Consider the following 24,576-nt stretch of genomic DNA (forward strand, 5'->3'; position numbering starts at 1 on the left):
TACCTGGGCACATGTTTCTTCAGGGGATGTAGCACTAACTCCAAAAAGAACAGGAATGTCTAATGTATATACAGTAAACTTTTCCAAAGCATGAATGACAGCTGGTGCCAAGTGAGAACCTTGCCCAAATCCTGGTTCTCCTACTATCAATATTCTTGGTCGAAAAGACATAGGTTGGTAACAAGCACTTCTGAAAGAGAAATGATTAATAAGCTATGTTTTAGAAAAAACAGTTTAAATTTTCCCCCTAAATTGTCAACTATAAACTTTCATAAGTAAGAAGTCTTGCCAATAAGGCCAACCAATCATAACATGGTTCACATAGTTTCTGGAAACTGACCCCCAAAGGTTTTTAGGAATATTTTTATAGACTGTAATTTCTACTGTTGTGACAACTGTAACAACAAAAAATTTCTGGTAGTTTAATTTAAATACAAAGCAGATTGGTTAGCATTTTTTATTTTTTCAACCACATCTCATTTATTTTTAGAAAATTTACATATGCAAAAAACATTGATTTGCAAGAAAAATATACCTATTCAAATGAAGAAAATTAAAATTGTCTTTTGCCTTATGAGAAGATTTCTGAGAAAGTCCATTTTCATAAACTGATGGAACATCATCATCACTGTAAGCCAAGTCACTTTCTAGCAGAGGACAAGAAATATCTATAAAACCAAAAAATTGTACATTAGTAACTTTTGGATTGCAAAGCAAATCTTTATTGCTTCAGTCACCAAGTCAGCATACTTCAATTAAATTTTTTCAAAGAATCAAAAATATTTGTGTAGATATGAATTAATAAGTAAATGTAAAAATGTACCCCAAACTTACAATAAGTTAAGTTAAGGGCAATCCATGGAGTAAATTTCCTTCAAATATCCCAGGTAAAGCATTACCAAATTCTTTTCAAGAGATTCTTTTACAAATAAATATTTCTGGTATGTATGAAACATTTCACTTTACTGATTATAAAAACTAACTTTAAATGGTCAATCAAGTTTTATACCTGAGTCTAATGTTTTATTTGTTCTGAATTCTGCATGTGGAAATACTCTCTGCAGGGCTTCTAAAATCTTGTCAACAGTGTTTTGCAGGAGTGGTTTCACAACAGTGGACAGTGCCTGCCCAGGTGATGTCACAGCTCTTTGGGAGGCTGGTATCATCTTTTGCATAGCTACCTCGAAATCCTTAGCTGAGATATTAATTGAAGAGAGATCCAACTGCAGTTTCTCACTAGTGGTATAGATCTGTGGGTAGCGTCGTCGTAAAGCACATAAAGCAGCTTCAGCACATATTGATTTAATATCTGCTCCACAGTATCCTATCCAAAGCAACCAGGGGAAGAAAAGAACCAGCCGACCAAACAAAGAAACACAAAACTCTATTAGCATGACCATGGTTAAAAAAAAAATTAAAAATCAGCCTCGGAATATAGTTAGCAAATATTTAAGAGTAATAAGACCAAAATCTCTTTTACCCAGTAAACTTATAGGGTAGTAATGGCCATCAACAATCAATCAACTTTTAAGAGTGCAATACACAAGCACTAAGTATAGCACAGAGGTCAAAAGCAAGAGTTTTAAAATCACACAGACTAGATTCACATTCCAGTTTGTAATTTACTAGCTGTATGACCTTAGAAGATTCACATAATGCTCTCCAGCCATTTCTTCATCTGTAGAGATACTGCTACCTACATCACAGGAATGATGTGAAAATTACATGAAATAATATATGTAAAATGCTTAAAAGGATGACTACAAAATGGTCAGTAAAGAATAGCTATTATCTTATTATGATATAATAATATATTGTATTTTGTACAATTATATTATTATCTACTCTGCCCCGATGGCCAATTTGTCAAATATCTCTATTTAATACCAAGACTTCGTGAGAAGAAAATGCCACAAATAAGAGATAAGAAACAAATATAACCTTGTATTTCTTTATTAGTCTGGTGCAAAAGAAACTGTGGTTTTTGCCATTACTTTTACAGGCAAAAACCACAATTACTTTTGCACCAACCTAATATAACTTATTTCATATTTGAAATAAATGTAGTATTTATTTTAACTGCTTAAAACAATGTTTACCAACACAGTTTTCTGCTAGCTCTTCTAAAAATGTGTCCAGTGGTTTGGGATTCCAATCCCTGGTGTGAATCTTTAGAATCTCTTTTCGAGCCTATGAATAAAAACAATTTAATTTTTTACAACTATAATAATAAATGCTGTTCAGATTACATTAATTTCGATTAAAATACTTTTGATTATCTAAAATTTTAAAGTGATCAGTACTTAATACTGGCCGGGTGCGGTGGCTCACACCTGTAATCCCAGCACTTTGGGAGGCCGAGGCAGGTGGATCACTTGAGGTTGGAAGTTCAAGACCAGCCTGGCCAACATGGTGAAAACCACTCTCTACTAAAAATACAAAGATTAGCTGGGCGTGGTAGCGTGTGCCTGTAATCCCAGCTACTTGGGAGTCTGAGGCACGAGAATTGCTTGAATCCCAGGGGCGGAAGTTGCAGTGAGCTGAGATTGTGCCACTGCACCTCAGCCTGGGTGACAGAGCAAGACTTTATCATAAACAACCAACCAAAAAAACTCAATATAAGCAAAATATGAAAGTGAAAATAAGAAAAAGGATGTACTTTTAAGAGTTTAATGAACTTAAGTCTCATTATTAAACATATTTGCATTTATAGCACTAAAGTTATATTCGTCATAAACACAAATAAGAGAAAAGTAACTACTAAAGTAGCTATTCATTCTGGTGCATATTAAGAGCTGTTTTTAAGAGTACAGACAGCTCTTGACATATTTTCCTCTTTGGTTCCCAGAAGATTAAGTAGACTTAAAAAAACTCGGTAGGATTATATGATGATATTCATGAAAAAGCCAAGGCTAACAAACTGGCTAAGGATTGATTACTCATTAAGCCATACGTTCTGAAGCAACACTTAGAACATCCAAAGGCTACACTCAAATTGAAATAATTTTAAGATAATTTTGGGACGGCATTATTATATTTAAAGAAAAGAATAAAAATTTGTCCCCATTTGAGTTGTTTACTATCACTTGACAAGACCATGATACAAAACTCAAGAATCTCCAAATTTTTACTATACCAAGACTTATTATTAATAAACAGCAATATATTTTGTCAAAATTTGAGTGACGTTAAATTCTTACCTCTTTATCAGGCAGGCTAAAGAGGAATTCTCTATCAAAGCGACCAGGCCTTCGTAAAGCAGGGTCTATAGAATCTAGTCTGTTGGTAGCACCAATGACCACAATTTCCCCTCTGCTGTCCAATCCATCCATAAGAGCTAGCAGGGTGGAAACAATAGAACTAAATTTTAAAAATAAGAGAGAAGAGATTAATACTATGAACACAGTCTATATCATTCAGTAATATTTCTTCTTTTGTAAGATTTAACACATTTCACGTGAATAAATTTTCTCCGGGCACCTCACTATTTCCAATGGATTAAAAAAATCTATAAAATAACATCCCAAATGGCCCATAGAAATTGAAATCAATGGAAAACAGACGGTTGTTAGACCCCCACAAATGAATCCTAGAAGACATTTTACAAAGCATAATTTCACAAAGGAACTTAAGAGTTCCCAAACAATATATAACATCAAAAAGAAAAAAAAGGCAAGGCATGGTGGCTCACGCCTGTAACCCCAGAACTTGGGGGCTGAGGTGGGAAGAGTACTCGAGGCCAGGAGTTTGAGACCAGCCTGGGCAACATAGGGAAACCCCATCTCTATTAAAAAAAAAAAATTAGCCAGCATGGTGACATGACCTGTGCCTGTAGTCCTACTACTTGGGAAGCTGAGGTTGTACGTAGTGAGCCAAGATTGCACCACTGCATTCCAGCCTGGGTGACAGAGCAAGACCTTGTCTCGAAAAAATAAAAAAGAAAAGAAAAAGAAAAAAAGTGCTGATAGCACCAGGTAGGACACACAGTATCTAAAAATAGTAAAATTTCCACTGTATATACATTATCAAAGGACACCAAAATAGAATATACATAAAGCATAACAGAATTTTCATTACATTTTAAACTTTTTATTATAAAGACAGAATAGTAAAATGATCTCCAAATTTCCATCACTCAGCTTCAACAATTATCAGTATGACTTTTTTAATGTCTTCACCTGATCACTTTTAAAAAGAAAAATAAAACCTCGGACACACAGTTCAATTCATAAATATTTCATGTAAGTACTTCATGTATGGATTTCTAAGAGATAAGGACTTACAACAAACCCAACAATATCATCATCCTAAGTAAATGACTAATTCTTTAATAATATCTAATACCCAATTTTTCCTGATTGTCTCAAAATACCTGTTTACATTTGATTTAGTTAATCCAGGACCCACACACTACACTTGATTATTTGTCACTGAATTCCTTGACAGTTCCCACTGTGCCTCTTACATTTTTTTTCCCTCCATGCCATTTATTTGTTGAAGAAACTGGGTCACTTGGCTTGTAGAATTTCCTTCCCACATTCTGGACTGGGCTGACTGCTTCCTCATAGGGTCATTTAAGTTGTCCCCCTCTATCTTTCATATTTCCTGGAAACTGGTAGCTAGATCTAGAAGCTTTTTTTTTTCTTTTTTTTTTGAGACGGAGTCTCGCTCTGTCTCCCAGGCTGGAGTGCAGTGGCGTGGTCTCAGCTCACTGAAAGCTCCACCTCCTGGGTTTACGCCATTCTCCTGCCTCAGCCTCCCGAGTAGCTGGGACTACAGGTGCCCGCTACCATGCCTGGCTAATTTTTTTGTATTTTTTTTTTTCGTAGAGACGAGATTTCACCGTGTTAGCCAGGATGGTCTCCATCTTCTGACCTTGTGATCTGCCTGCCTAGGACTCCCAAAGTGCTGGGATTACAGACGTGAGCCACTGCGCCCGGCCTAGATCTAGAAGCTTAATGGATGCTGGCTAAACCATTTGGGATGGCATATTTCACAGGAAGATACCACGTAATTCCTATTATATCCCCACAGGAGGCACCTAATATCAGTTTCCCATTTAAGGTCAATCAGTGGGTTGAGTTTCGGTCAGGTGTTAACAGCTTGTTCCACCCATCATAAATATCCCCATCAAACTTCTTTTTTATCTTACTGCTTGAGTGGCCATTGATAATTATTGTTTAGATAAAGGTTTCCCAAATTAGCACTACTGACATTTTGGGCCAGATAATTATTTGTTGTGGAGAGCTGTCCTGTACGTGTAAGATGTTTAACAGCCTTCATCTACCAAATGCTAAGTAGCTGCCCCCACCAGTTGTGACAACCAAAACTGTCTCTAGATATCTGTCCCTGCAGGGAGGGGGATGGCATCATCCCTGGTTAAAAAACGACAAGTCTAGATCCACTATTTCATAAGAGGCTGCAAAATGGTGAATTTCTAATTCAATCATTTCTTTTGCATTTATTAGCTGTGATTTTCCTATACAGAGAACTACACTACTTCATCAACTGCTGAATTACCCTCAATCATGGCCTGTATAGGACAGGAAGAAGAAATGTTTGATTCTTTCCCTCTTATCAATTTTCAGAGTAATAAATAATAACTCAGCAACCTTAGGTGACCAGCTGAATTAAAAACATTATTAAAAACTGATGTTTTTTTTTTTTTTTTTTTTTTTGAGACGGAGTCTGGCTCTGTCGCCCAGGCTGGAGTGCAGTGGCACGATCTCAGCTGACTGCAAGCTCCGCCTCCCGGGTTCGTGCCATTCTACTGCCTCCGCCTCCCGAGTAGCTGGGACTACAGGCACCTGCCACCATGCCCGGCTAATATTTTTGTATTTTTAGTAGAGATGGGGTTTCACCGTGTTAGCCAGGATGGTCTCGATCTCCTGACCTCGTGATCCACCCGCCTTGGCCTCCCAAAGTGCTGGGATTACAGGCGTGAGCCACCGCGCCCGGCCCTAAAAACTGATGATTTTTAAGATCTTGGTGTGTTCACTGCCAGCAGTGGCGGGGGTGGTGGTGATGGGGAGGAGGCTCATTCTGCACTTTCTGGTTCTCGTGGCTATCTCCTCCCCTCACCTCCTTGCTCTGCCATGCCCTGCTCCAAAGAGACACCTGTCATTTCCCCCCGCAAGTGGGTCTGGCCTGCGCAGGAGGGTAGGGTGGGGCATGTAGCTCCACCTTGCCTGGTTCTGGACTCAACCTGGGAGCTGGGAGTCCACACAGGCCGAGGGCTATGACCTATACAGTGCATATGATTATACAATACCACCTATGGAAGAAGCTATCAGACATTCAGATAGCTGCTCCTTCTGGGTGTTATGGAAGAGTAGCTCTACATTTTGGCTTGGCTGCAAAACACTTAGGAGCTGGGTGTCTTAGATGAAGGTTATAGGAGAAACATTGTGGTGTTCTGTCAAAGAAAAGTTTGAAGTCAAAACTTCAAGGTGATCGAATTGCACAGCTTATTTGTGAATGAATTTTTTATCCAGCAATAGAACTCCAAGTTCTGAATAACAGTGCTGAAAAGGGTTCAGTAAGTTTTGGTTGCACTGGAAAGAAAATTTATGCCAAGAATAGAAATTAAGAAATCATACCTTTTTTTTTTTTTTTTTAACAAATAAGATGTTTTCTTTAAAAAAAAAAAAAACAAAATCAAAAACAACAACAACAACAACGACAAAAAACTGATGGTGGCTGGGCATGGTGGCTCATGCCTGTAATCCCAGCACTTTGAGAGCCCGAGGTGGGAGGATCACTTGAGCTCAGGAGTTCGAGACCAACCTGGGCAACAGAGACTTCATCTTTACTAAAAAACAAACAAACCAACAAAAACCCAGCTGAGTGTGGTAGTGTGTGCCTGTAGTTCTGAGAAGTTGAGGTGGGAAGATTGCTTGAGCCCAGGAGATCAAGGCTGCAGTGAGTTGTGATCATGCTACTGCACTCCAGCCTGGGTAACAGAGTAAGATTCTGTCTCCAAAAACAAAAACAAGGCCTTGTGTGGTGGGTCACGCCTGTAATCCCAGCACTTTGGGAGGCTGAGGCAGGTAGATCTCTTGAGGCCAGGAGTTCAAGACCAGCTTGGCCAAAATGGCAAAACCCTGTCTCTACTAAAAGTTCAAAAATTAGCCAGGAGTGGTGGCACATGCCTGTAATCCCAGCTACTAGGGAGGCTGAGGCACGAGAATAGCTTGAACCTGGGAGGTGGAGGTTGCAGTGAGCCAAGATCATGCCACTGCACTCCAGCCTGGGTGACAGAGTGAGACTCTGTCACAAAACAACAATAACATCAAACCAAACCAAAACCAACAACAACAAAAAACTAACAACACAAAAAAAGTGATGTTTTTTTAGGTATTTGATATATTTCTATCTACTGTAGTCATTATTTTTGATGCTCAAATTGTTTAATCTTCAGCCAGTGAGAGATCCCTCAAAATTGGCTCCTATGTCATTCTGGTACGATTCCAGTAATTTTTTTTTTTATTGCTTTCAGGCATTACAAAGTATTCTAGGCTTGTCTTGATCATTTCTGCTTCAGTGTTACAATCTGCCATCTCTCCTGAGTCCTAATATTTAGAGACCACACTCAGGGATGGACATTAATTGCTACTGGATTGTGATTGCTTCTAGGCCTTTTTAAAGTGTCCAGAGTTAGGATTTTTTTTTTCTTTAAAAAAAACAAAACAAAACAAAAAACTCTGTCCCAAGTTTCTATTGATATTTGCAATTCAAAGTAAAGACTATCAGGGTTTCAGGTCGAGTGGGTGGCTCACGCCTGTAATCCCAGTACTTTGGAAGGCTGAGGCAGATGGATCACCTGAGATCAGGAGTTCGAGACCAGCCTGGCCAACATGGTGAAACCCTGTCTCTACTAAAAATACAAAAAATTAGCCAAGTGTGCTGGTGCATGCCTGTAATCCCAGCTACTCGGGAGGCTGAGGCAGGAGAATTGCTTGAACTCGGGAGGCAGAGGTTGCAGTGAGCCAAGACTGTGCTACCGCACTCCAGCCTGGGCGACAGAGCAAGACTTTGTCTCAAAAAAAACAATTTAGGGTAATTTGACTTATTTCACATTTGTATCTTCTTTCTCTTAGGTTGAAAATATTATTACCTAATGACATTCACATAATTACTTATTTGCATTATTCTACAGTATTATTACTAAAATTAAGTGCAGAATACAGTTTAATCATCTTCAACATGCAATGTGCTAAATTCTAAAAAAGCTTAATTTAACATATATTTTTACTCTGTCAGAATTTTTAAGTTTTTGGTTAAAATAACTTGAATACTAAATTTCTTTTAAAAATGTAGCTATATTTGGCGGGGCGCGGTGGCTTATGCCTGTAATCCCAGCACTTTGGGAGGCAGAGACGGGTGGATCACCTAAAGTCAGGAGTTCAGGACCAGCCTGGCCAACATGGTGAAACCCAGTGTCTGCTAAAAACACAAAGAACAGGCTGGGTGCGGTGGCTCACGTCTATAATCCCAGCACTCTGGGAGGCTGAGGCGGGCTGATCACCTGAGGTCAGGAGTTCAAGACCTGGCCAACATGGTGAAACCCCATCTCTACTAAAATACAAAAATTTAGCTGGGCATGGTGGGGCACACCTGTAGCCCCAACTACTTGGGAGGCTGAGGCAGAAGAATCGCTGGAACCTGGGAGATGGGGGTTGCAGTGAGCCGAGATCACGCTATTGCATTCCAGCCTGGGCAACAGAGCAAGACTCTGTCTCAAAAAAAAAAAAAAAAAAAAAAAAAAAAAAATATATATATATATATATATATATATATATATATTTAAGATGGCATAGTTTTGCTACAATTACTCTGTAATTTTTTTGCCAAAATTCCTCCAATATCTTTAGAAGTATCCCAAAACACAGTAAGTACTCAACTTATTTGATTATGAAGTGATGGAAGTATTGTTAAATATGTTTCTTCCTGTTAGCACAATGAATATAGTGTGACTGATAATGAAATGTGTCACATATAAAAAGTTTATCTGATTACTAATAGGACATGCAGAGACAAAACTACTTTTACCATGGTACTTAACATATATTTTAATTTACTCACAGCAACAAGTAAAATTGTTTATCATCAAGTTTAAAAGGCCATTAGAATATAGCAAATCTTGTTAGATGTTAGAAAAGCCAAAACCCACCTATCAATCACACACTATATCTTATTCATCTACATTATCTATAATATAAAACAATACTACTAGCATATATGAAAGCATACAAATATTTCCTTTAGGATATTCCAAATTAATCAATCAATTACACATCATTCATGAAACTATTTAAAAAGAAGTTCTAAAAAACTGAAATGAATTGGGACTAAAAGTAATTTAGATTCAGGTTGGGACAATAGCACTTGTAAAAGTGCTCCCTTGGATAAGCAACTAGTCATGGGGGTTGAGGGTTCAATTTACCCATCTTTAAAATGGGGAGATTGGTCTAGTATTAGAATCCTAAACTAGTAGTAATGCCCTAAGTTAGATTTTGTTTAGCGCAGGCAATGTCTTAAAAGCATCCAAATTAGCTGGTAAAATTTAAGATACTTAACAATTTGAACATAAAATCTGAGGGAAAAAAATCGATTTTTCAAGTCTGGGTAAGCTTCTGCACATCAGTAACAGGTCAGAGATAAAAGCAACTGGATATGCTCTTGTGATAGGACATTCAGCCACATTCCCCACCATAGCCCTCCTCTTACTAGTGGCTTAACATCACTGACCCGCAGACATTTGTTTCTATCATGAGTTAAATCTTCTGTAACCAAGATTTTTAAACCATGCTTTACAACACACTGACACTCGGAGCAGGTTTACTTTTTTTTTGAGAGGGAGTCTCACTCTGTCACCCAGGCTGGAGTGCAGTGGCATAATCTCAGCTCACTGCAACCTCCGCCTCCCGGGTTCAAGTGATTCTCCTGATTCTCCCGCCTCAGCCTTCCATGGAGCTGGGATTATTAGGTTTGCACCACCACACCCAGCTAATTTTTTTTTTTTTTTAGTAGAGACATGATTTCACCATGTTGGCCAGGCTGGTCTCAAACTCTTGACCTCAAGTGATCTGCCTGCCTTGGCCTCCCAAAGTGCCAGGAATACAGGTATGAGCCACTGCACCCATCCACATTTTTTATTTTTGTACTATATGCTGGGGTTCTACTACCAAAAAAAGGAACTACTAGCTTATCAAGTTTCTTTCACCATTTAACATTCTATCTCTCACACATCAATACCACTCAGGAAATAGGAAGAAATGTTGAAGTGCCATCAAGCAAGTTTTACCTGTGAATCTGATCTTGCCTGCTTGACCGTACTGGAGCCAGACCATCAATTTCGTCAAAAAAAATAATTGATGGGCGCATCTGATAGGCCTAGAAAGTAGGTTGAGTGGTCATTTGTTAGCATAAACAGCCTCAAACACGTAGACTTAATATAAACCATTTTAATCAATTCTCATTCAAACATGCTTAACAGAATTTATAAAGCTGAATATATACTATTTGAATCGGTTTTTCTTCAAACTTACTTACCAGAATTTATATATAATTTTTTTCTTTTTTTGAGATGGAGTCTCACTGTCACCCAGGCTGGAGTGCAGTGGCATGATCTTGGCTCACTGCAACCTCTGCCTCCTGGGTTCAAGTGATTTTCCTGCCTCAGTCTCAATTTATTTATAATTTATAACTATTTATAATTTATAAATTTAAACATAAGTTCCAGTAACGGGGTTTTAAGAATTCAAACTAAATTATAATGATATATGGTTTAATTTTCAATTGCATTTTCAACCAGAAGTATTCAAAAGACATACTCCACTGGTTATATACCTTAGATTTCACATAGCTATCGTTCCTGGACACGCAAAAATATTTATTGAACTATGGAAACAAGACAAAGAATAGAAGACAATGACATAGTCTTCCTCCAAGTCAGGATGGGAAAACATTATTTAGCAAGATGCCACAGTTTTTATCCATTTCCATAAACATAAAAGTAAAAAAGAACCTCCGGAGAGTTCCAAAAAGAGATTTAAAAGCATTTGCAGCAATATGCCTCAGTAGATCAGAATGTATTATCTCACAATGTGCTGTCAATACAATCTGGGATATGAAAATGAAAGCTGCTCCAGGGCAGAAATAGTCTTTAACTCCCATACTGAGCCATAATTCACTACTACTATCTCTCTAAATATGAGATTACCACTCTCTTCCTAGGCATGAGACCTAAGACTCCAAAGAACTAAGATCCAATTATTTCTTTCCCTTCTTACTATAAAACTGTTCACTGTAGGTCAGTGTCATCTCGACATATAAAAGAAAATAATCTGGAAAGATTACATATTTAGTCTAATTCTTCTGGGTTTATTTAGAACATTGATTAAATGTAAGATTTATCTAATCCTCACACACATCTGCCTAGATTACAGAACTATCCAGATATATAAAATGTTAATATCATACCTGATCAAACAGCAATCGTAGCTGTCTTTCAGATTCTCCTACCCATTTACTTAGACAGTCAGCACCTTTCCTCATGAAAAATGCTACTCTTTTATCCCCTTGACTGCACTCATTGGCAAGTGCTCTGGCAACCAGAGTCTTTCCAGTTCCAGGTGGCCCATAAAACAAACAACCTCTGTAAAACAATACATTAACATTTTAGTATTACATTTAAAAAGCAGACTTTTAAAACAAAAATTAGAAACCAATTTCATGATTCATTTAATTAGAAAATTAAAATGTGTAAGACAACTGAATTAAGGTACAGTTTCACACCACAAAGCACAACTTAAAACCTGGGAGTTAATACTGATACTGTAAAATTAATATTGCAACTGTAAATAAAACTCTATTTGAAACATTTTAACAATTCATTCATCATGTTCATCATATTATGTTACCTTGCATATGTAATCACATATCACAATCATATAATTCAATTTGTATGGGGGAAAATGTATATTGTAAGGAAGAAGAAATGTGAAAGAAAATTCAAGAAATTTGTTTTTAATTTACTAAATTACTTTAACTAGGCACTTCCAACATTTCCTGTAAGAAGTAAATGTTATTTAATATTAATAATTTTCTGACTTATTTTTAAAGATGGGGTCTCACTGTCAGCTAGGCTGGAGTGCAGTGGCATGATCATAGCTCACTACAACCTCAAATTCCTGAGCTAAAGCAATCTTCCTGTCTTAGTCTCCCAAGTCACTGAAATCACAGGTGTGAGCCACCATGCCTGGCACTTTCTATTTTTTTTTTTGAGACAGAGTCTTGCTGTGTCGCCCAGGCTGGAGTGCAGTGGTGCGATCTCGGCTCACTGCAACCTCCGCATCCCAGGTTCAAGCAATTCTCCTGCCTCAGCCTCCCGAGTAGCTGGGACAACAGGTGGCCGCCACCATGCCTGGCTAATTTTTTGGGTATTTTTAGTAAAGATGGGGTTTCACCATGTTGGCCAGGCTAGTCTTGAACTCCGGATCTCGTGATCCACCTACCTTGACCTCTCAAAGTGCTGGGATTACAGGCGTAAGCCATCGTGCCTGGCCACTTTCTAATTTTTTAAATTACAAAATTTAATTTAAAACCCACCAGTGTTTACCTGTGATTGATATATGGTACATTACTTTTTTTTTTTTTTTTTGGAGATGGTGTCTCGCTCTGTCGCCCAGGCTGGAATGCAGTGGCCCAATCTCAGCTCACTGCAACTTCCGCCTCCCGGGTTCAAGCAATTGTGCCTCAGCGCACGCCGCCAGGCCTGGCTAATTTTTTCTATTTTAGTAGAGACGGGGTTTCACCACGTTGCCCAGGCTGGTCTCGAACTCCTGAGCTCAGGTAATCCACCCGCCTTGGCCTCCCAAAGTGCTGGGATTACAGGCATGAGCCACCGCGCCTGGCCCAGTATATTACTTTTATGATGAGGGGAAAGCTTACTAATTTTTAAAAGTTTATTTAAATTACTGCTTCTATAAAGGTGATTCACAGAGAAAAGTTGTATAATGAAAAGGGAAAAGGGAACTATCGCTTAAAAATGGGTTAATAAGCAAGGTATAAGAACTACAAGAAGCAAGAATAGCAAAGATTTTCAGCTAAAATTAAAAATATAATTAAATTACCTTGGGGGTTGAATTTTAAATTTTTCAAAGACTTCTGGATAAAGTAATGGAAACACCACCATCTCTTTTAGAGCTGCTATATGATTAGACAGGCCACCAACACTATCAAATCGTACCTGGTAATGGAAGCAAACATGTACATTTTTAGATTTGGAGTCCAGATTAAAATGTCACCCCACACCATACACAGTCAATGAAGTAATAATATCTTAATTGTGACCTGAAGATTAACAAAAAACGTCTGTAAAGGTTAGAGTTTTGACTAAAAAGAAAAATCATTGGTTCCTTTTTTTAACTTTAAAACTAAAACAAAGCACATTATAGTTCAAGCATATGTTTCAAAACAGAGTACTCACTGAAGAATCTAGTTGCATTGGATCAACATCGGCAAGGCTTGCTCCAATTTTCATTCGATCTTTATAAATGCCTTTTAATTCATCTTTCCGAAAATTTAGTGGGAGGCACCTATTTAAAAAGATTTTTTAAAACCACACAAACCCATCAACTCACCCTCCTTCCCAAATTCCATGTTTGAATATAAACATTTAAGTTAAAAAAAAAAAATCTAAATTTCAACCGGAGCAATCTTAAGATACGTATTTTAATTTCCTCATTTTCTGTAATAGGTCCAGAACTTAAGTGTTAGAAATATTTATATCTGAAGCTTTATTATGAAATTAAAGACATATAATCAAATAAAAATACCAAGATGCCACAGGCACCATAAAGTGATTCACGGTGGTGAAATCAGACAGTACTAACCTACATTTTAATGGAGGTGTCTAACATAGACAGGGTATTTGCCATTTGCCAGACACTGTTTTAGTTTTAGGTGCTTTACGTGGATTAAGTCGATAAATCCTCACAACAGTCTTATGAGGAAGGTATTATTATTTTCCCCATTTTAAAACAAAACCAAGACATAGAAAGATTAACTGATTTGTCCAAGATCACCCAACTAGTAAATGGCAGGGCCAGGAATCAAACACAAGTGGTCTGTCTCCAGACCTATAACAATTCTGCTATGATACCTCCCAGAAAAAATATTCGCAGTCTACCAGCATTTGGATCCAAGATCAATCCTCTCAAGCAAGTTCCCTAACTACTTCCTTTTTTGTTGTTTTGTTTTGTCTTTTGGGTTTTTTCTGAGACTGAGTCTCACCCTGTCGCCCAGGCTGGAGTGCAGTGGTGTGATCTCGGCTCGCTGCAATCTTCGCCTCCTGGGTTCAAGTGATTCTCCTGCCTCAGCCTCCTGAGTAGCTGGGATTACTGGTGTGCACCACCACCATCTGGCTAATTTTTGTACTTTTAGTCGAGACGGGGTTTCACCATGCTGGACAGGCTGGAAGTTCCCTAACTACTTTCAAAAATATTCAGAAATAGTTATGGCCAGGTGTGGTGGCTCATGCCAGTAATCCCAGCTGAGTCACTTGAGGTCAGGAGTTTGAGACCAGCCTAGCTTCTACTCTAGTCTGAGTGACATAGTGAGAACCTGTCTCTATTAAAAGAAAAAAAAAAAAAAGAATCCAAGCACCTAAGCACTGCATTTTCACTTACTCAACCAGATCTGTAAAATGTAAATAATCCTCGCTCTATCTCCCTTAAATAATTATTGGGAAAATCAAATAAGCTGGTTAGTATATGTGGACTTACACTACAAGGAGTTTTAAAATGAGTAGAGCCTTCCGTTTTCCTTAAGAGTTCCTCAGAACTTATCATTATCATAAGCAAAAAAAAACAAAAACAAAAACAAAAAAAACATGAAAAGAAAAGGTTATTTCCTTAAGTCACTGTTTGAGCAGAACCACTGTGGGCCATATATAATGATTTGGCAAGCGGGCCAGGCACGGTGGCTCACAGCTGTAATTCCAAAGCTTTGGGAGGCTGAGGCGGGTGGATAAGTTGAGGCCAGTAGTTCAAGACCAGCCTGGCCAACATGGTGAAACCTCATCTCTACTAAAACTACAAAAATGAGCCAGGTGTGGTGATGCACACCTGTAACCCCAGCTACTCAGGAGGCTGAGGCAGGAGAGTCGTGTGAACCCGGGAGGTGGTGGTTGCAGTGAGCCAAGATCACGCCACTGTACTCCAGCCTGGGCAACAGAACCAGGCCCTGTCTTAAAAAAAAAAAAAAAAAAAAAGTCAAGAAATCAGTCATATATTCTAACCTGTTATTCTGATTGAACTGTAGATAATTCTAACAAGACAGCATTCTAGTTTATACATTAACCTGTTGTGCAACTTTTTAATCAGCCAGCCTATACTTATACCCAAATTATTCTGTTTTCTTAGCAATTTTTACAAAATGTATCTGCTAGTTTAAAAAGGCATCAATATGGCACTTACCTATTGATAGCCCTATTACGACTCCTTTTCCTCCGCCTCTCAAAGTGCTGTTCATCTTCAGAGGAGGAAGATGAAGTCGAGTCACTACTGTGGATTGCATGCCTTCGCCTAAAGTAAAAAACAAAATTGAAATCATGATAAGGAAGGGCAGGAAAAAGAAAAGGCATAAGAAAAGCATCAGAAATACCTAATGCTCCAAAAAGGTTTATCATAAAATTAATACATCTGCTGACCCACTGACATAAACTTTGTTGGTTGAATCTTTCAAATGGAATAAAAGACTTAAACAACTGAGAGGAAAGGAAAAAAGACTAAAGACTGTGGCAGAGCTGAATATCAAATGTTCATGAAGACAGGAGAAGGCAGGGTGACTTCTTAGTCTTGATATAAATCAGTTATTCTCAAAGAGAAAGGTGGGATTAAGAGGGTATTAGAATATTTGGGGCTGGGTGTGGTGGCTCACACCTGTAATCCCAACACTTTAGGAGACCGAGGGGGAAGGATCACTTGACAGGTGTTCAAGCACAACGTAGCGGGACCTTGTCTCCACTAAAAATCATTCAAGCAACTTGGCAAGATTTGGTCTCTACTAAAAATCAAAAAGCTTAGACAGGTATGGTTGTAGCATATCTGTTGTCCCAGATACTCAGGAGGCTAAGGTGGGAGATTTGCTTGAGCCTGGGAGGACGAGGCTGTAGTGAGTCATGATTGCACCACTGCACTGCAGCCTGCTGGGTGACAAAGTAAGCCCCTGCCTCTATTTAAAAAAAAAAAAAAAGTATTTGGGACTGTAATTTGAAACTATTTTCAATATTACACTATACATAATATTCACATTTGGGAGGAAATCACCTACTTTAAAAAATCAAATAACTTTTTTTTAAATTTGAGACGAAGTCTCGCTCTATAGCCCAGGTTGGAGTGCAGTGGGATGATCTCAGCTCACTGCAACCTCTGCCTCCTGGGTTCCAGTTGAGCAATTCTCCTGCCTCAGCCTCCCGAGCAGCTGGGATTACAGGCACGCGCCATTGTGCCCAGTTAACTTTTTTTTTTTTTTTTGATAGAGATGGGGTTTCACCACGTTGGCCAGGCTGGTCTTGAACTCCTGATCTTGTGATCCGCCCGCCTCAGCCTCCCAAAGTGGTGGGATTAAGGTGTGAGTCATCATGCCCGGCCAAAAATATCAAACAATTTTAAAAGAAGAACATGAGATTTTATATAAACAACAGGGCATCAAGAAAGACTTTTTAAATGCTGGGAAACAGTGATGAATAAGATGGCCTTTTATCAACAGTATACCATCCACTGTAAATTCACAACTGTCACTTAACAGCTGTGTAAATGTGGATGAGTTACTCAACCCATAAGTTTTCTTGCTCACAAAAAAGAAAAAAATACTATCAAATACTTAGGCTGGTTGGTACTATTAAATAAGATGCCAGATATTACAAATATACAAGAAAATTTTTAATCACTTCTACCTTTGAATGGTTGCAAAAGACTCACAGAAAAAACAAAGAGTCTGGTTGGGAAGAACTTTAATTATTCTACTTGCTCAGGGTCTAGAACTTTTCTGAGTCAGAGTGCAATGATGGTAAGTAGGTATTTCCAAAAATACAAAAGGTTCACAATCTATTATCTGCATAATGTAGTTCCAGAAACGTGTATCAAAAAAACTCTGAAGTTATTCCATTATTCACTTGCAGCAAATCATAACCTGACATAGTACAAGGCAATTTTTAGTTTCTATTTTGTCCCACTTACTATGATTATTCATATGTTTTACTACAGAATTATTAATATATTTGACCACACAGTGCTGGCTTGGAGACCCTAGAGATGTTAATGTTGCCACACTACATATGTTGTGTGTTATCTGTAAATCCAGCCAAAAAGTCTGAATTCTGAAACACAAATGGTTTTCCAAGGGTTTTGGATAAGAGGTTGTGGAAACACAGAAATAAATGAGAAAATAATCTTTCACCCATCCACCTACCCAAATACACCAAGACCATCTTTGTGATCAGCCTGAAAGTAAAATTATTATATCCAGTGCAAGTCTGCAATTTTATATGAAAAACTAACTTATTCATTATTACCATGAATATTAGACTTTAATGTATTCACATAATTTTATGTGAACTCACTACGTAGTCACAGAATTCAGACTAACCTCCCAATTAATAAAAAAGACTAATATTAACTGACTGCTTTCTGTACCATGTACTTGATATAGTATTTAATCTTAATTAAAATTTTGGAAAAGTGGATTATTAGTAGGCTCAATTTACAGTTAGGGCCAGTGTGGCTTCCAGGTTAAATAATTTACTCAAAATATCAGAATTAGTCATTGATAGTGTCAGAATTCAAACCTATATGTTTATTAAAAAAATCTGCATTCTATACATTACTATACTGATGATTTCCAGTTTTTTTATTTCATAAACCAATAAAGTTAAAAGCAAACAATAACACAACCTGTGGACCAACATGAAATTTCTGACATTTGATTTGCAAAATGGAGATTATTTTTAAACATTGAAGTACAGTTATAATAGCAAATACATACCGCACTTAATGTATGGCAGACACTATTTTAAATGCTTTACATGTATTAACTCATCTAGTTCTCACAATACTATGAGATAGGTTCTACTATCCTCACTTTACAGATTAAAAAAAAACTGAAACAGAGTTAAGTAACTTGCCAAAGGCCACTAATAACTAGTAGAGCTGAGCTCCAAGCCTAGACAGTCCTAGTCATGGGCCCAGGTTCTTAGCAATTACTCTATACTGTAGAAAGGTCATTACTTCAGTTTAAAAACATTGTAAACACTATTCCACAAGGTAGATAAAGAGGGAATCCTCCCCAAATCATTCTATGAAGCCAGTATCACCCTAATACCAAAACTAGGAAAGGACATAACCAAAAAAGAAAACTACAGACCAACATCCCTGTGAACATAGATGCTAAAATCCTTAACAAAATACTAGCTAATCGAATCCAACAACGTATCAAAAAAGATAATCTACTATGATCAAGGGGGTTTCATACCAGGGATGCAGGGATGGTTTAACATACTCAAGTCAATAAATGTGATACACCACATAAACAGAATTAAAAACAAAAATCACATGATCATCTCAACAGATGCAGAAAAGGCATTCAACAAAATCCAGCATCCCTTTATGATTAAAGCTCTCAGCAAAGTCAGCATACAAAGAACACACTTCAACGTAATAAAAGCCATCTATGACAAATCCACAGCCAACGTAATACTGAATGGGGAAAGGTTAAAAGCATTCCCTCTGAGAACTGGAACTAGACAAGGATGCCCACTCTCACTACTTCTATTCAACATAGTACTGGAAGTCCTAGCCACAGCAATCAGACAAGAGAAAAAAATAAAAGGGTATCCAAATCAGTAAAAAGGAAGTCAAACTGTTGTCTGTCTGCTGATTATATGATTGTGCACCTAGAAAACCCCAAAGACTACTGCAAAAAACTCCTAGAACTGACAAAAAAAAATCCAGCAAAGTTTCAGGATACAAAATCAATGTACACAAATCAGCAGTAGGTCTACTATATACCAACAGTGGCCAAGCTAAGAATGAAATTAAGAACTCAACCCCTTTTACAATAGCTGCAAAATAAAATAAAATACTTAGGAATATACCTAACCAAAGAGGCAAAAGACCTCTACAAGGAAAACTACAAAACACTGCTGAAAGAAATAACAGATGACACAAACAAATGGAAGCACATCCCATGCTCATGGATGGGTAGAATGAAAATTGTGGAAACGACCATATTGACAAAAGCAATCTACAAATTCAACATAATTCCCATCAAAATACCAGCTATCATTCTTCACAGAACTAGAAAAAACAATCCTAAAATTCATATGGAACCAAAAAAGCCTGCATAGCCAAAGCAAGTCTAAGCAAAAACAACAAATCTGGAAGCATTACGTTACCTGATTTCAAACTACGCTATAAGGCCATAGTCACCAAAACAGCACAGTACTTGTATAAAAATAGGCAAACAGACAAATGGAACAGAATAGAGAACTCAGAAATAAAATCAAATAACTGATCTTCAACAAAGCAAACAGAAACATAAAGTGGGGAAAGGACACCCTATTCATCAGATGGGGCTGGGATAATTGGGTAGCCACATGTAGGAGAATGAAACTGGTTCCTCATCTCTCACCTGATACAAAAATCAACTCAAGATGGATCGAGGACTTAAATCTAAGACCTGAAACTATATAAAAATTCTAGAAGATAACATCAGGAAAACTCTTCTAGACATTGGCTTAGGCAAGGGTTTCATGACCAAGAACCCAAAAGCAAAAACAATAAAAGCAAAGATAAACAGGTGGGACTTAATTAAACCAAAGAGCTTTTGAACAGCAAAAGGAAGAATCAGCAGAGTAAAAAGGCAACCCACAGTATGGGAGAAAATCTTCACAATCTATACATCTGGCAAAAGACTAATATCTAGCATCTACAACGAACTCAAACAAATTAGCAAGAAAAAAACAATCCCATCAAAAAGTGGGCTATGGACATGAACAGACAATTCTTAAAAGAAGATATACAAATGGCCAACAAACATATGAAAAAATGCTCAACATCACTAATGATCAGGGAAATGCAAATCAAAACCACAATGTGATACCACCTTACCCCTGCAAAAATGGCTATAATCAAAAAATCAAAAAATAATAGATGTTGGTGTGTATATAGTGACCACTTCTACACTGCTGGTGGAAAAGTAAACTAGTACAACCACTATAGAAAACAGTGTGGAGATTCCCTAAAGAGTTAAAAGTAGAACTACCATTTGATCCAGCAATCCCACTACTGGGTATCTACGCAGAGGAAAATAAGTTATTATATGAAACAGATACTTCCACACGCATGTTTATAGCAGCACAATTCGCAATTGCAAAAATGTGGAACCAACCCAAATGTCCATCAATCAAGTGGACTACTACTCAGCCATCAAAAGGAATGAATTAATGGCATTTGCAACTGCTTGGATGAGATTGGAGACTTACTCTAAGTGAAGTAACTCAGGAATGAAAAACCAAACATCACATGTTCCATGTGTTCTCACTAATAAGTGGGAGCTAAGCTATGAAGATGCAAAGGCATAAGAATGACACAATGAACTGTGGGAACTCAGGGGGAAAGAGTGGGAAGGGAGTGAGGGATAAAAGACAACAAGTTGTGTTCAATGTATACTGCTTGGGTGATGGGTACACCAAAATCTCACAAATCACTACTGAAGAACTTACTCATGTAACCAAATACCACCTGCTCCCCAAAAACCTATGGAAATAAAAAATTTAAAAAAAAAAAAGGAAAAGAGGGGCTGAGGCAAGTCAGTATAATCCATTTTCATAGGAAAATGTTTCCTAAATTTGAAAAACGAAAACCAAAAATAAAATAAAGTAAATAAAAAACATTTAAACACACATATCTGTCTACATGTGCTCATCCCCCAATCTCCATTTTACTGAAAGCCAATTAAAAATCTGACACCCACAAACACTGGACCAGCACTTTGAATCTAACCAATAACTCGGCCGGGTGCGGTGGCTCACGCCTGCAATCCCACCACTTGGGAGGCCAAGGCGGGTGGATCACCTGAGGTCAGGAATCTGAGACCAGCCTGGCCTATATGGTGAAAACCCCGTCTCTACTAAAAATACAAAAAAAATTAGCTGGGCGTGGTGGCAGACGCCTGTGATCCCAGCTACTTGGGAGGCTGAGGCAGAAGAATCACTTGAACCCAGGAGGCGGAGGTTGCAGTGAGCCAAGATCGCGCCACTGCACTCCAGCCTGGGCGAGAGAGTGAGATTTCCTCTTAAACAAAACAAAACAGGAGAAGAAATAAGATCCCAAAGTAGCTGCCACCCTCTTAGTACTGCTGGATCAAACAGAGATCCACCCCTTGAGTTAGGTAACCATAACAGTGCCTTGGTCCTGTGCCTGGTGGTGGTGGGGATTCTAGGGAACACTATACCTTCCTCTCCTTTTCTGAAGTTCATTACATTTCACCACCAAAATAGAGGTCTTTACATTCTAAGGGGCCTGTGAGAATACTGATGTGCAGCCTCCTTTCAAGTGCAATTAATCTTGAAAAGCCCTGAGAGACTGAGTTTGTTTTCCCGATCCTCCATCCTTCTGGACCCTGGTCATGTGAAATAGGATGATGAAATAAGAAATCTAGATGTACACTTGTGATTCTTACAATGAAATGAAAAGACCTAGGGACACAAATAGTATTTTTTATTTTTCCTAAAAGAAATTAACCTTCAGCACTTATAAAGGTGCTGCTTCCATGACCAAAACATGATCAGATGGTCTGTCTCTAGGAGAAAACTTCCAAGAACTGTTCAAATAACTGAAATATCCTAAGGCTTCGGTCTTACTTCTGAGAAAATTCTAATATTAAGGGAAAAAAGTACCATTTCCCATACAAACAAAATTTTTTTCCTGGTTTCTTAGTCTTCTCTCTCATTCATGAACTACCAAAATGATTATTCCAATGCATTGATGAGGAAGTATCACGAATTATCTCTTTGACCGGGTGTGGTGGCTCACACCTGTAATCCCAGCACTTTGGGAAGCTGAGGCGGGTGGATCACTTGAGGTCAAGAGTTTGAGACCAGCCTGGCCAACATGGTGAAAATCCGTCTCTACTAAAAATACAAAAATCAGCTGGGTGTAGCGGCGGGTACCTGTAGTCCCAGCTACTTGGGAGGCTGAAGCAGGAGAATCGCTTGAACCCAGGAGGCAGAGGTTGCAGTAAGCCAAGATCTGGCCTGGAGAACACAGCAAGACTCTGCTCCGCCCCTACCCTCCCCAAAATAAATAAATAAAATAAAAATAGAAGAATTATCTCTTTGGACTTAAATTTGACCAACAAACAACTGTTGGGATGTAGAAGGAAAAGAAATCCACAAACATTGAATAGTCAAAGAAAATAAATGTTTCCTACAACAGAAGAGGAATAAATTATAAAATAGATCCAGAAAAAGATAATCAGAGTCATGAAAGGTCTAGAGGCCATGTAGCTTAGAACATCTGACATGGTAGGAAAATGCATCTGTGATAGTATGCAAAGAAAAGACTAAACCTATATTCTAACTTAATGTGAAGATTAAATGAAACAATCTATGTAAAATGCTTAACACAGAGCCAGGACTACAGTAAACCCTGAGTCTAAGGTTGCTCTATTATTAAAGTGTGGAAAAATGGAATAAACTACCTTACTACGGTAGTTACTAACACCTCCTATTAGTGGAAGCAAAAGCAAAAACTAGTCAGTGGTACTGGGGATTAGACTACTAAAGGTATAGAAACTAAGCTCTCCCAAATACACAATTCTAGAATTTTATCCTAATACACCCAATCCTGAAAGTCTAGAGTCCAGCCCTAACATAAAAACAATTATGTTGTTATAAATCAATCACTATATCAGAACCAAACCTGTTCATTCGTTTACAGTAAGGACTTCTTGGTCCTGCAGAAGATAATCGGTATCTTGGTCTTGCAGGAGAAGCTGGGCCACTATAAAATATGTTGGGCTTTCTCTGGTGACGAGGTTCTAAAAAAAAGAAATATATATATATATATATTTGTATATATATATATGGCATACAAATATGTATGAAGATAATTTTGCTCTTCATCTAAATACTTACAAAGGTGCTTATTGCCTTCCGTGAAGTACTAGTAAATATCTACTATGGAATATATTGCTGTTCATATTTTAAGTCATTTATGTCCAGAGGGTTGCAGCTGATAACATGTATAGCACAGATACCAACCAACCAAAACACACACAGGCCATAAACAACCATTGTGACTGTAGAGATGTGTAACAGGTTGATTATCAGCCTTGTATATTAATGCTCACAAGTACTGTGGTATAATATTAACATAAATCAAAAGAAGTCCTATCTCTATACAAACTGACAAAATAAATTAAGTAGAAAGCTGTGCAATCTAAAATAAAGACAGATATAAAATTCAAAAATAGCCCAATTATTTGCTTTGGTCAAGGCAAACATTTAACTTTCTTCAGAGAAATTATTTTTTACAAACTTAGGATAGGTAAAGACAACAGTAATGAGTATCCAACAAAATGAAAATATGAAAAATATCAAAAAGACAAGAATAACAGAGAAGAAACAGGAAATATAAAGCTAATATAATTACATCTCCTGGAAAGAGTATGTATAGCACTTACTTTCCAATGGAGCCTGATAGTAAACAGTAGCTTTTCTCTGTCTAAGATAATACCGCTTCTGATTATCTTCTTCTCCATCTTCTTCATCTTCATCATCTTCATCATCATCATCATCGTCATCATCATCATCTTCATCATCTTCATCTTCATCTTCACCATCATCTTCATGTTCTTGGTCTTCACCCTCTTCAGATGACTCTACAATTAAGAGATACTTACTTCCAGAAGGATACTCAGCAAAATGTTAACAATTTTTAACATAGGTGAGTTGGGAGAGAAAGATCCACCCTTTTAAAACTTATCTACTCCTAAAAAAAAAAAAAAAAAAACAAACAACTTATCTACTCCTAGATTGTTCATGGGAAGAATTTGTAATTCTTTTCCAACATTAAAAAACTGCAGAAAAACACAAGGAAGGAAAAAAAGGAAGCGGAGAAAGAAGTTTGAAGGCTACTGTTAAGCAAGCACCAAACTAAAATTTATAGTCTTTCTATGAATTTCATTAATGTAGGTGACTAAACTTAAGCTTCCAAGTTAACATAACTTTTTGACAAGTTTTCAAATTTCCTCATTAAGCTTTTGCTTTCTAAACTTAAGTTTGACATTTCACCCAGCCCATCTGGCTGTCATGGAGTTACATGCTGCATAACTCAATCTACTTATGACTATGGTAAAACATGCTCACCAAACATTTAAAATGCATTTCAGAAAACTGATTTTCACTTAAGATAAGTTCTAATAGATTATGGTAATAAGTCCTAAATGGAATAGCAAAACATAATTTTAATCACCTTTAAACTAAAAAAGAGATATACAGTGTGTTGT

General features: G+C 37.6%; 1 protein-coding gene across 2 annotated transcripts in view; it reads right to left on the reverse strand.

Annotated features, from left to right (window-relative positions):
- Positions 1–24,576, reverse strand: part of ATAD2 (ATPase family AAA domain containing 2) — a 96,753-nt gene that overhangs the window by 26,238 nt on the left and 45,939 nt on the right. For both annotated transcript variants that reach the window (XM_055116901.2, XM_003820482.6), the window contains 12 exons: positions 23,752–23,949; positions 22,989–23,106; positions 15,483–15,590; positions 13,493–13,601; positions 13,137–13,252; positions 11,485–11,659; positions 10,307–10,395; positions 3,201–3,360; positions 2,100–2,190; positions 1,010–1,324; positions 536–668; positions 4–190 (listed from right to left, as the gene is read on the reverse strand). In XM_055116901.2, coding sequence (XP_054972876.2) covers positions 4–190; positions 536–668; positions 1,010–1,324; positions 2,100–2,190; positions 3,201–3,360; positions 10,307–10,395; positions 11,485–11,659; positions 13,137–13,252; positions 13,493–13,601; positions 15,483–15,590; positions 22,989–23,106; positions 23,752–23,949 — 1,799 coding nt within the window. The remainder of the gene's footprint in view (positions 1–3; positions 191–535; positions 669–1,009; positions 1,325–2,099; positions 2,191–3,200; positions 3,361–10,306; positions 10,396–11,484; positions 11,660–13,136; positions 13,253–13,492; positions 13,602–15,482; positions 15,591–22,988; positions 23,107–23,751; positions 23,950–24,576) is intronic.

The sequence above is a fragment of the Pan paniscus genome, chromosome 7, assembly GCF_029289425.2.
Source record: "Pan paniscus chromosome 7, NHGRI_mPanPan1-v2.0_pri, whole genome shotgun sequence".
NCBI lineage: Eukaryota > Metazoa > Chordata > Mammalia > Primates > Hominidae > Pan > Pan paniscus.